Here is an 11,920-nt window from a genome sequence, read left to right as displayed (position 1 = left end):
AAAAAAAAAAAAAAAAAAAAAAAAGTTTAGACTGTGTATGACATTTATTCTCATAATAAAATCTGGATCTAGATCCATAGTACCTACAAATACATCCTAATGCGAAAAAATAAAGAATAATTGAGCTTCAAAATGCATTCTAGGTCTAGAATTTATTCTACAAATACGTACCAAGTACAACTAAAGTTATTGGGCGACCGTGCTGCAAGTCAATTCCATAGTCTTCCAGACTTCAGTTGGTGCTATGGGTGGAAAACCCCACAAAGGAAGTGGAAGTGATTGAGAGTTACATCACTTTTAAGGATATTATCTAAAGAGAATTTTTGGATTCTTTTGTCTGAATTGTGGGAGAAGAGATTCAGAAAAGCATAGAATTAAAAGTAGAAGATTCAAAAGTGGTTGGCTCTCCCACCCACTGAACCCCCCACTTAATTTATATTGGATTCTTTTGTCTAAGTTGTGGGAGAGGAGATTCCAAGAAGCAAAGAATAATTAGAAGATTCAAGAGGCTGGCTTTCATCCACTGACCCACTTTACATGTATTGAGCACATTTTATGTACAATTGCACATTCACATTGGCAAAGCTTACATGATAATTAAGTTTTTTTTACATTGACAGCCGGCCCAAAATTTTAACTCAAAATTTTAAGATGGAGATGCCCAACTAGTATATGAAATCATTTAAGATCTCAGTCTAATGCTCATGTCATATTATGTGTCTAACCCAAAAGCTCCGGATAGAAAGACCCAACCAGCATATGTAGTCAACCCAAAAGTTCAAGCTATTGCGCACAAAAAGAGATATTCATGAGCCCAACGAACCTTGAAATAGTCCTCTGCTTTCTGGAGGCAGCCACCATTACGAAGAATTCATAGGATGTGGCAAACTTTATGATTGATCCACTCTTTTCTTTTTGACTTTTTTAGGTTATCATTTCAACATTAAAAAAACAGATTCTTTGTTTGTCATAATTTGATTTGGATTTAATGTTTTAGTTCTATTGCTTATGATGCCATCCTACTCTTAATTAATCTCATGGTATGAGGTCGAAATTAGCTTAAAGCTTTAATTTTATCCATTGAAATAATTAGGTAAAAAAAAATTATTTTCACTAATTTAAAATGATTTGGTGTATATAAAATGAACAAATGTAGCTGTTGTCTACCATTACCTTAGTTATATAGAATGTGATCACAAGAGGATTAATTTACATCATACTTTTTTTCCCCAAACAATGGATATCCAAGCTGAAACTAGTCCCGTGGGCGCATATTGATCTTACAATTGTATTGGCGGATTTATGCTGAGGTTGAATGAGAATCATCCAACTTTCATCGAAAGCAGTGAAGAGTACTAAATACCCTGTATGAGTAAGTGATCTCAAAGAAATAAGAGGAATTAAACTCATAAATACTCACTTTCTGAGGCGAAGATCCTTTATCAATTCGAATAACTCCTTAAGATTTAATTTGCATCAAACACATACGAGGATGGAATTGAGTTGATTAGCAACCTCTTAGTCCAAAACATATAGTCAAAGAAAAATCCAAAAATGACTATTAACCGTCAAGGACACAACAGCATTTTCTTAACCCAGAAAATGGCTCCCAATTGGACCTAATTTCCTAATCCCAAGCTGAACTGACCTGACCTGACCCATTGACCAGAAGGGGAGGGGGCGGGTGGAACAGAAGAAAGAAAGAGAGAAAAGGGTTGGATATTGGATAAGGGAAAGTAGTAGAGGAATATACATTAATTGTTACTGATTAAAATGGCGTTGCCATCAATGATGCTTTTATTATCCCACACTGCTCTTCCATTTTGGATAACTATGATTCACTATTTTATGCCAAAAGATTGTAAGATACCCTTTTCCCATACCCTAATATCTTCGCATAAAATTCTCTGCAATGAATTAATGAGCGATAATAAAGATCCAATGGCTGAAGTATCTGTTGAGATCCTCGTCAACCGTCCCCTTCTTAATCCTAATATAGGTAAACTCATGACCTTCACTGATAAGTTTGATCCATATCAGGCCATACCAGTAACAAATGAGGTCAGGCCATATCAGGCCATACCAGTAACAAATGAGGTATGCCACCATATGCCTCCATTAAAGCATCTAACATTACTTTGTAAGTGAAAATTGAAAATGGGTTTACACTATTCACAGCAATCATCGTTTTCCACTTGCCAGAAATGGAAAACCGCGTTCTTCCATGAAAATGGTTCTTCTTACTTTTTCTTCTTCATCAAACACATGCTGACTCTGTTTTTGGTCCCAGTTCTTAAATTGCAGGGGACAAAAATATTTCACCTTTAGGAAAAAGGAAAAAGCTTTAGGGTCTCTTCGGTTTCTTCCCCTGCTTCTGCTACTGCTTCCTGGGGAATCTCCCCTCGAAATGGGGAAGGGAAGGGATGAAATGGAAATACGCGTCACCATTATTGCACTATTACCAGTAAAATGTCAAAATTGACATTGGTTTGAGAGGAGTCTAGAGAGAGAGAGAGAGAGAGAGAGAGAGAGAGAGAGAGACCAAAAAACGTAGAATTTGGAAATCAAAAGGGGAAAACCTCAGGAAAGAATACCCTCACTATCTACTGCTCCCACTCCTACTGTCCTACTCTCACCCTATAAATACCCACACACTTCCTGTCTTCTCTCTACCATATTCTTTCTTCTAGTTCTTCTCCCCCCCCCCCTTCGCCCCGCACCCCCACACAAACCCAACTCATTAACAACTTCTTTCCTACTTCTCTCCTAACTTCTCCGTTCTCTCTTTTCTATTCTCTCAGTTCTTAGGTTTGAGTGATTGTAGCTCAGGGCAGCCATGGGAACTGAAGCTCCACCACATGAAGAACCCAATTCTTTTGGCTCTGTCCAGGTATGATTACTTTTAATAACTTTTCCATTAGGCTTCATTTGATTAGAGAGAGAGAGAGAGAATTAGAATGTGCAGGTCTTAAAAACACTCAATTAACTTCTCTAATATTCTCTGTTCCACCACTCACTCTGCAATTTCCCTCTGTTCTCTCTACCTCTTACTTGAGCTGCATATACTGTTTGGTCTGCAACTTGAATCAAATTCCTTTTATGGAAGTTGGGTTTTCTTAAAAAATGTTCTTATTGGACTTAATCTCTCTCCATCACTCTCTCATGGCCACATCTGAAGATTCTGAAGAATTCAAATGAAGAAAACTAAATAGAGTCAAGCCTTACCTGTCCAGAGCCTAACAAAGTTGGGCCTAAATGAGATATCTCAGTCCAATCTTGGACCGGTCTGATCTAGGTCTGGGCCAGGGTTCTTGAAAACCCAACCCGAACCTGATCCAGTTGCAAACCTATGAGGCTATGAGAGTAGGTGTGTAAATGTGGTGTGCATGTTCCTCTCCACATTGGCGTCATAGGAAAACCTCTCTCTTATTTAATTTTAGCATTTTAATGCAGAGATAATTTTAGTAGATCAGTTTTGGTGAATTGGCGGTTCATGAATTTAGGGAGCAGAAATGGTAGGAGGATTCACAAATTCAGAATCTCCAGATTCCAACTGTCATCCCAACTGTTAAAACCAAAAATCATAAAACAAAAAACAGAAAATCTCTTTCTATGATTCTCATACAGCCATAATCTTCATTTTTTTTTTCTGGGTTTGACTCTCTCTTCTCCCTTCCCTCTCCCTTTAATCACAGAAATAGCCTAAACAACCTTGTCCCTTGGATTGGAATCTATACTTTCATCTCCTTTACACCAATCATTTTTTTTTGGGAGGGGAGGTAGAATTACCCCAATCAGGCATCACATACGGTTACCAACTCATTCCAATTCCAAAAACAGTAACCCCAATCCAGCTGGTAACAGCATCTGTGAATGCCAACTCTGCTCTTTTAACATAAAAAGTAAGAGAATAAAGATTCTATTTTTGAAATAATCATAGGATTAGAATCATTAGATGATGATTTGGAGGTGATGGTATGGACATGGAAAGGGATCCCTAAAAACAGGGTCCATCACAGATTTCATTTGAATTTTCCATTGACCAAAAAGCCTCTCCATTTGATCCAATAAAGCTAGCAAAATAGAAACCAAAGTCATTTTTGTAAATTCACAATTACAAGGCCATGTATAAGCCTTTTGATTGTAAGAATCACTGTGACTCAGTACTGTCCAACTTTGGAGATTCTCGTCTACCAAAAAAGAAAAGAAAAGAACTTTGGAGAATCTCTCATTAAATGGGTTATTTTTTTTAATTTTTTTTTTTAAAGAATTCAATTGTTAGAAAAAGAAAATTAACCAAGTAACAACTCAGCTAATCCCATTAAATGGGATTTTTTTTTTTTTTTTAAATCAATTCCTTCTTTAGAAAAATAAAATTAACCAAGTAACAAGAACAGTTGTTCTTGTGTGTGTTTGTGGTTAATCCAAGTCCTCCTGATTCTCCTCCCCTATTGAACTATATATATACATGACTACGTTCCCTCTGCTTCCTACTTAATCCTAGCAAGGGGCAGGCCTCCTTTCTCTCTCGCTCTCTCTCTGGGTTTCGTCTCCTTTGATTCTCTTCAAAGGTGAATCAAAGTGGAGAAAACCTTGTAATTGTTTAGTAGGGGGCAGGTTCTTGTTAGGAGTTTGCAACTTTTCTTTATCTGTTTTATTGTTCTCTGTAAAAAAAAACCCAAATGGCGATACAGAACCATGACGATTCTGAGAAAGAGAAGGCCGTCGATGCCTGGCTTCCCATCACTTCTTCAAGGAATGCGAAATGGTGGTATTCTGCCTTCCACAATGTCACTGCCATGGTTGGCGCTGGTGTCCTTGGCCTTCCTTTTGCCATGGCCGAGCTTGGATGGTAAGTAATTTTCCTTTTCTTACCCATTAATTCTCTTCTTTTTTCCTATAGATTCAATCTTAATCTTACATGAATGAATATATGGCTGATTTCAAATGGGTTTTGGAATTTGAAATCTATTCTTCATGGATTCTCCATGTTCACTCCTTAACTCTTATTAATTTTGATTACAGGGGTCCTGGTGTGGCTGTGCTAATTATATCATGGGTTGTCACCCTTTACACCTTATGGCAAATGGTTGAGATGCATGAAATGGTTCCAGGGAAGCGGTTTGACAGGTACCATGAATTGGGTCAACACGCTTTTGGTGAAAAGCTTGGCCTTTGGATTGTTGTTCCACAGCAATTGATCGTGGAAGTTGGTGTGAATATAGTCTACATGGTCACAGGAGGGAAATCACTGCAAAAGTTTCATAAAACTGTGAGCCCCGATGCCCCAGACATCAGGCTCACCTACTTCATCTTGATTTTCGCCTCTTGCCATTTTGTTCTCTCCTTCCTTCCCAACTTCAACTCCATCTCTATAGTCTCCTTGGCTGCAGCTGTAATGTCCCTGAGGTAAATCTCTCTCTCTCTCTCTCTCTCTCTCTCTCAGGTGACATTTCTATTAGTCCCCTAACTATAATGCTTTTCTGGTGTAGCTATTCTACTATTGGTTGGTCAGCTTCATTAGCAAAAGGGGTTCAACCAGATGTGAGTTATGACTTCAAAGCCTCAACTAGCACAGGAGTTACCTTTAACTTCTTGAGTGCCCTTGGTGATGTAGCCTTTGCCTATGCTGGGCACAATGTGGTGCTAGAGATCCAAGCAACAATTCCTTCTACACCTGAAAAGCCATCCAAGAAGCCAATGTGGAAGGGTGTTGTCGTCGCCTATATCGTTGTTGCCATATGTTACTTCCCTGTTGCGCTTATTGGGTACTGGGTATTTGGCAAGAATGTGGAAGACAACATTCTTATATCACTAGAGAAACCCAGGTGGTTGATTGCTATGGCTAACATGTTTGTTGTAGTCCATGTTATTGGGAGTTATCAGGTGCAGTTCTCAATTCTCATTCTTTGGTAATTCTGATTACACAGTTTTTGTTTCTTCTTGACAGTGTTTGATGTTAACATCTGTTCTTGTTTTTTCCTGTCGTTTTGTTGCTTGTAGATCTATGCAATGCCAGTGTTCGACATGATAGAAACCTTCTTGGTGAAGCAGATGAATTTCACACCTTGTTTTAGACTTCGTTTCATTGCAAGAACAACATATGTTGGTAAGTAAATAGTCTCTTCATTTAGTGGGGTTGAATTCTGTCTTTAGCAATATTGATTGATTGAGCTCTTCCACTCTATCTTCTTTTTCATTTTGATTGCAGCACTTACTATGATTCTTGGTATGATGTTCCCGTTCTTTGGTGGACTTCTTGGGTTTTTTGGAGGCTTTGCTCTTGCTCCTACTACATATTTTGTAAGTTCAAATTTTCTTCTTCCTTTGCCCAAAGAGACCAACATGCTTTCTCTCTTTCTGAAAACCTATATTAACTTTTCTCTCCTTTCCTTGTAAACTTTTTAGCTCCCTTGCATCATGTGGCTCTGCATCTACAAGCCAAGAAAATTCAGCTTATCTTGGTTCACAAATTGGGTATGTATAGAAAAAAATTTAGTCCCTGTATCTATGTTTTTTGTCTGTGAAGTCACAGCTGATCATCAAAGTTGGGTTTATGGTTTTCTACAGATCTGCATCATACTGGGAGTTCTGTTAATGATTCTAGCACCCATTGGTGGACTTAGGCAGTTAATCCTTTCGGTCTCGAGCTACAAATTTTTCTCATAGATCATCTTGGCAGAAGGAAGGATGGTTTTTTATAGAAGAACCCAATGAAGATGAGTGAAGTCCATGTCTCACCTTACTGAGCAAAGTTCTATCTTTGAAGTCAATAAACCTCTTTGCTCAGGTTGTAGTGTTGGGGGTTACGTTGCCAAAGTGAATGGGAAGGAATCCTTTATTGGCCATTTTCCATTTTCTGTTTCAGTGTTTGTGTCATTTGAATGTCTGGTTCTATACCATAGGTGTCAATCTTATTTCTTTGTGGGTTTGAATTGTTCCAAAGCCAAAATGCCGTTGTAAATGATGGTGCTAATTTTAAATCAGAGAAACATGTAAATGATGGTTCCATGTCATAGGTGTCATCTTATTTATTTGTGTGTATGATTTGTTCCTCTTACCTCTCGTCCTTTATTATTTTCAAACAAGAATTTTTATGGCTTCTAATCAGTTCTCACCATGGTATCAAAATTTCAAGATTTGGAACCGGTTTGGCCAATCCTGTATGGAAAACCCTAGATGCCAAGATTTTACTGATTCTAGGGTCTCACAGTTTGGCATTTCAAAACATGTCAGATATGTGGGGAGGGCTCCAAAGTCCAACCCCTTCAATTGAAGGTCTATTCAGAATATTATAGGGCACATTTGATTGCTTGATTCTGTAGAAACATGTATTTTTTAAGAATATAATTTCATAGAATGTGGTTCCGAAATCACAGTTGCAGAACTCTTCAGTTTCAGAAAATCTGAATTTAAGTTATTTTCTCTTCCCATTACTGTACAAGTCTGTGCACTAAGGTTGTAATTTCTGCCGAAAAACTAATGGGGTTGATAGCCTAATGGTGAAAATACTCTTAACCCATCACCACTTGAGTCGGATGGTTGTGGGTTTGTCGCTTGCTGTAGGGGTGCTTGTCTTGGGGGCTATGACTACTATGGAGTACCCTTAAAAAAAAATAATAATAATAATAATAATAATAAATCTACCCAAAAAAAAAACAAAAAAGTTATAATTAGATCAGGGCTTTTGAAGGTCCGAGCCTTACCCAACATCAACATCAGATGAGATATTATTGGGATATCTCAGTCTAAGCCCAACCAATCGGCTTTTGCCCAGAGCCTTGCTAGACAATGCTGGCTTTGGGGAAGGCTGGAATCTAAGTTTTATAAAATGGAGAAAGAATTCTCCCAAATCTGTGCACTGAGGTTGGATTAGGATCATTTATTGTGGACCGTTGATATAATTAAGGCAATAAAAAAACCGATTCAAATAAATAAGTATATTTTATTGCCTTAATTATATCAACAATCCATAATAAATTATCCTAAATTCTCAATCCAACAGCTGTAAACCAGGTTGCATGGAAGCAACGCCAGCCACGATATCAGGTAGAAATTATATTTTACAATCACTAGTTATACTGTTGTAAAGATTTACCAAATCGGCATCCAAGTTAAAAAGGATGAAGGAAAAAACCTAATTTACCCCAACATCCTTCTTTCTCTCCGTCTGATTAAGAAACACTTTAACTACTCCTTTCTCCCTCTTCTTCAACCCCACCCCACTCTTCTTCATACAAACCCATCTTACACCACCCACCTGTGTCAAAATTGTCTGCGGTGAGATGCAGTGAGTATCCAATGGCTGGGGTTTATGGTCAGACCCTCTCAACTGTTGAATTGCACCTCAAAGCTCACTAGAGACAATTTGGACTCCATGCACCTCCTCCATGCCTTCAAAAGAGAAGTTACTGTACATGTGCATAATCTGTTGAACGCAGATTATAGGTTAAAACCAAGGTACTGAACTTCATGCAAACTCTGCCTCAAATCACGGTTTCCCCATGCATATTGACAATATCAAGGAGCCTACTTGTTTACCTGTTGACATCTTGCATCCGGAACCACCCTCCTTTAATCTATATGATCCATTTTGGTTGCAATATTTAATATCCTTGGAATGTAATGTTTCATATATATGTAGAGAGACTAACAGCATTGCTGATTCTCTAGCTAGGAGGGCCCTGTCGTTTACGTATCTGATAGTTTGACCCACTTCCACTCCTTGGCTCCAAGAATCATGTAATCTAGAAGCCTCGGCTATGCCACGTTCCTCATCTCAATGAATTCATCTTTCACCAAAAAAAAAAATGCCTCTTCCTTGCAATTGATGAATGACCCGATTCTTCCTCTTTCATGTGAATCTCTGCCGCCAACTACTACTATGGTCGAGGCCCCCACTGAGATTTCCTCAGGCTTAACTATCCCTTGTTTGCCCACCATCACCACAGAGACCAACTGCACCACTCCATCTCAACAACCCCCAACCAAGACTAATCCTTTGTGCCAGTTCAACAAAGCAAAAAAGGAGGGTTATGGTTGATCCTGAGGAACAGTGTGAAATTTTCCTCCATTCACAATGGCTCATCTTTCTTGGCGGTTTTCTTGGAACCCTCAACGGATTTACCTTTTACCTGGGTGTTAATATGCCTCTATGCACCACCTCAACCAGGTACTAGAATGGAATTCTGGAATGAGATTGAGTCATTTCTGAACACTTTACATATCCCATACATACTGATTGGTGATTTCAATGAAATTACATCTCAAGATAAAAAATTTGGAGGTAGACCTTTCACCCCCACCCCCTCATCTTCACTCCTAGATGGTGTCTTATCAAAACATAACCTCCAGCCTGTTCCACTCAAATGAAACTCATTCACCTGGTCAAATAAACAGAAGCCCCAAACCTCATCAAAGAAAGTCTTGATAGAGCATATGCGAACTTCCCTTGGTTATCCCTATGTCCTTGTGCCGCTCTATCAAAAAGGGCATCCATTGGATTGGACCACAATCCGATTGTTCTTAGAACCCATATGGCTAGACCTTCTTTCAAAAAATTGTTCCATTACCAAGAGGCCTGGATGTCACACCCTGATTTCTTCCTTTCTGCCAGCTTGCCTCCCAATACCAATGACACCCTTATCGGTAACTGAGTTCAGACCAATAAGCCTTTGCAATACGACATACAAATTCATTGCAAAAATTTTGGCAACCCGGCTGAAAAAAACCTTGCACCAATTTATATCTCCTTGTCAAGCTACCTTTGTCCATGGCTGATAAATTACTGACAATATTATTATTGCTCAGGGAATCTTTCATTTTCTCAAAAGGAAAAAAAGGTAAGATTGGTTATGCAGCAATCAAATTGGATATGGCCAAAGCCTATGACAAGGTAGAATGGAGTTTCTTGCTTGCCATTTTAAAATTTTTAGGGTTTGGTAATACATGGATCAGTCTGGTTAATCATTTAATCAGTACCACATCCTACTCTATCAAATTAAATAGAACTACCTTCAATATGTTTAAAGTCACGCAAGGAATCCAGTTGAACAGCAAAATTAATCAAACCATAGTATTCATCATAACCACCACTAGAGTCTGTAAGCACCTTCACTCTAAACAATCTATGGGACTTGGAACATTTGAACTCACTTTTCCTTGAGTTTATAATTGATTGTGTTGCTCAAGCCCCATTATCTTCTCAAGATGACAGGTGGTGGTGTACCCTTTCTAAAGAGGGATTTTTCACAACTAAATTAGCTGCCAAGTTTCTTAGCTCCAATTGACTAACAAATGTCAATGCATGCTCAAACAGGTGTTGTTGCTCTTCTCCATGCTCACGATGATGGCGTTTTTTCTGGAAAATCAATATCCACCCCAAGTTTAAGCTCTTCTTTTGGAGAGCGATCAATGATGAATTACCAACAAAAGATATTTTAGCTAAGTGAGTGGATATTGACTCCATATGTTGTTTTTGCCACTCCCAACAAGAGTCAGTTTACCATTTTATGTTTGATTGTGAGTTCACAAGGAAGGTTTGAGCAACATGCCCATTGGGTTTTAGACCTAACCTTTTTCACTTTGATTCAATCAAAAGAATAGTTCTATTTTGCTTCGGCTCGGGGTTTATCCCTAAAAAATATTTGAAATGGTTTTTCTCTGTCTTCATCATCACTTGCTATTATATTTGGATCCACAAAAATAATATTATGTTCTCTACACACAATCCAGTTGTTATCACCATCATTAAGCACATTGAGTATTGGATTGCGAATGGGCTTACTTACAAACCTTTGGAAACTCAGGTGATATCTTGCACATATCCAAATCACATGGATTCATCAACAATACAAAGTCCACCCTCTCTCATTATTACAAGTGTCATAAACAAGGATAAAAATATATCTGCATGGGCTTTAGCGATTATTTTCCAACATAATATAGTCTCATATGAAGCAAATTATATATTGACAGGAGAAGTTGGTGAAGCGGAGGTGCTAAGTGTGCTACAAGGGCTGACGAGCACAAGGAACAGAGGACGGGCGATTGAAGAAGTTTGGAATGATGCAGATATTCTCAAGAAGTTTTTTGATAAAGAATATAATAAACTGCTAACATTATGGCAAAAAACTCTAATCATCCTGAGGGATGAAATGGACAAATATAGTATTTATCCTAGGTTTATCTTATTAAAGACGAATAGTATCCTAGAGGAACTAAAATCTATGGCTTATGATGCATTATCTAGCAGGAAGCTAAATTTTGAACAAACTTGGTATGTTATATTAATTATAGTATCTAATCTATCTTTTCTTTTGGCTGATCAAAAAACAAAAAAGAGAAAAGCAAATAATGAGAAAAATTGCAGAACGTAGAGAGCAAAAGAGATGTGAAAATTAGATCGAAAAAGAGATTTTGAAGCATACTTGGGATATTAACCATTACAACGACTTAGAAGACTAAGGCTATGTTTGGTAACCAAGAGAAAAAAAAAATACAAAAATTATACTATTTTCTACATGTAAGAAATTTCCTTTATGCTTGGTATTTTGTTTTTTTTATAAGACACTATGCTTGGTATGTCTTGAACAAAGAGATGATTTTTCACCAAAAAAACAAAGAGATGATTCAATTGTTTGCCAAAAAAAAAAAATCTTGGCTAAAACATAAAAAAACACAAGATAGAAAAAAAATTCTCTTCCTTTATTCTGTTGGTAACTAAACAAACTTTTTTTTTTTTTTTTTTGTTTCATTTTATTTGTATTCTTCTCTTCCCTTCTCTTTTCTAGATTTTTCTTTTCTTTTCTTTTCTTCTCTCCTCTTCTTTTGGCTACCGAACAGGCGAACACAGCCTGAGTCCAAAATTCTGATATCTGGTTCCAGCTTGCATAATAGAGAGAGATGTCTTTCTGATTTC

The 11,920-nt window shown here is 37.7% G+C and overlaps 1 protein-coding gene across 1 annotated transcript; it reads left to right on the top strand.

Annotated features, from left to right (window-relative positions):
• The first annotated feature begins 2,700 nt into the window (after nucleotides 1-2,700).
• On the top strand, nucleotides 2,701-7,016 carry LOC122075593 (lysine histidine transporter 2-like). The gene is made up of 8 exons (XM_042640666.1): nucleotides 2,701-2,890; nucleotides 4,695-4,852; nucleotides 5,026-5,409; nucleotides 5,493-5,886; nucleotides 6,004-6,109; nucleotides 6,212-6,303; nucleotides 6,409-6,477; nucleotides 6,571-7,016. Exons 1-8 carry the CDS (start codon nucleotides 2,837-2,839, stop codon nucleotides 6,667-6,669), a joined length of 1,356 nt encoding a protein of 451 aa, XP_042496600.1. The 5' UTR covers nucleotides 2,701-2,836; the 3' UTR covers nucleotides 6,670-7,016.
• Nucleotides 7,017-11,920: the final 4,904 nt, after the last annotated feature.

The sequence above is a fragment of the Macadamia integrifolia genome, chromosome 4 (assembly GCF_013358625.1).
Source record: "Macadamia integrifolia cultivar HAES 741 chromosome 4, SCU_Mint_v3, whole genome shotgun sequence".
NCBI classification, from domain to species: domain Eukaryota; kingdom Viridiplantae; phylum Streptophyta; class Magnoliopsida; order Proteales; family Proteaceae; genus Macadamia; species Macadamia integrifolia.
The sequence above is the reverse complement of the archived record's forward strand: the minus strand, read 5'-3'. Positions and strand labels throughout refer to the sequence as shown.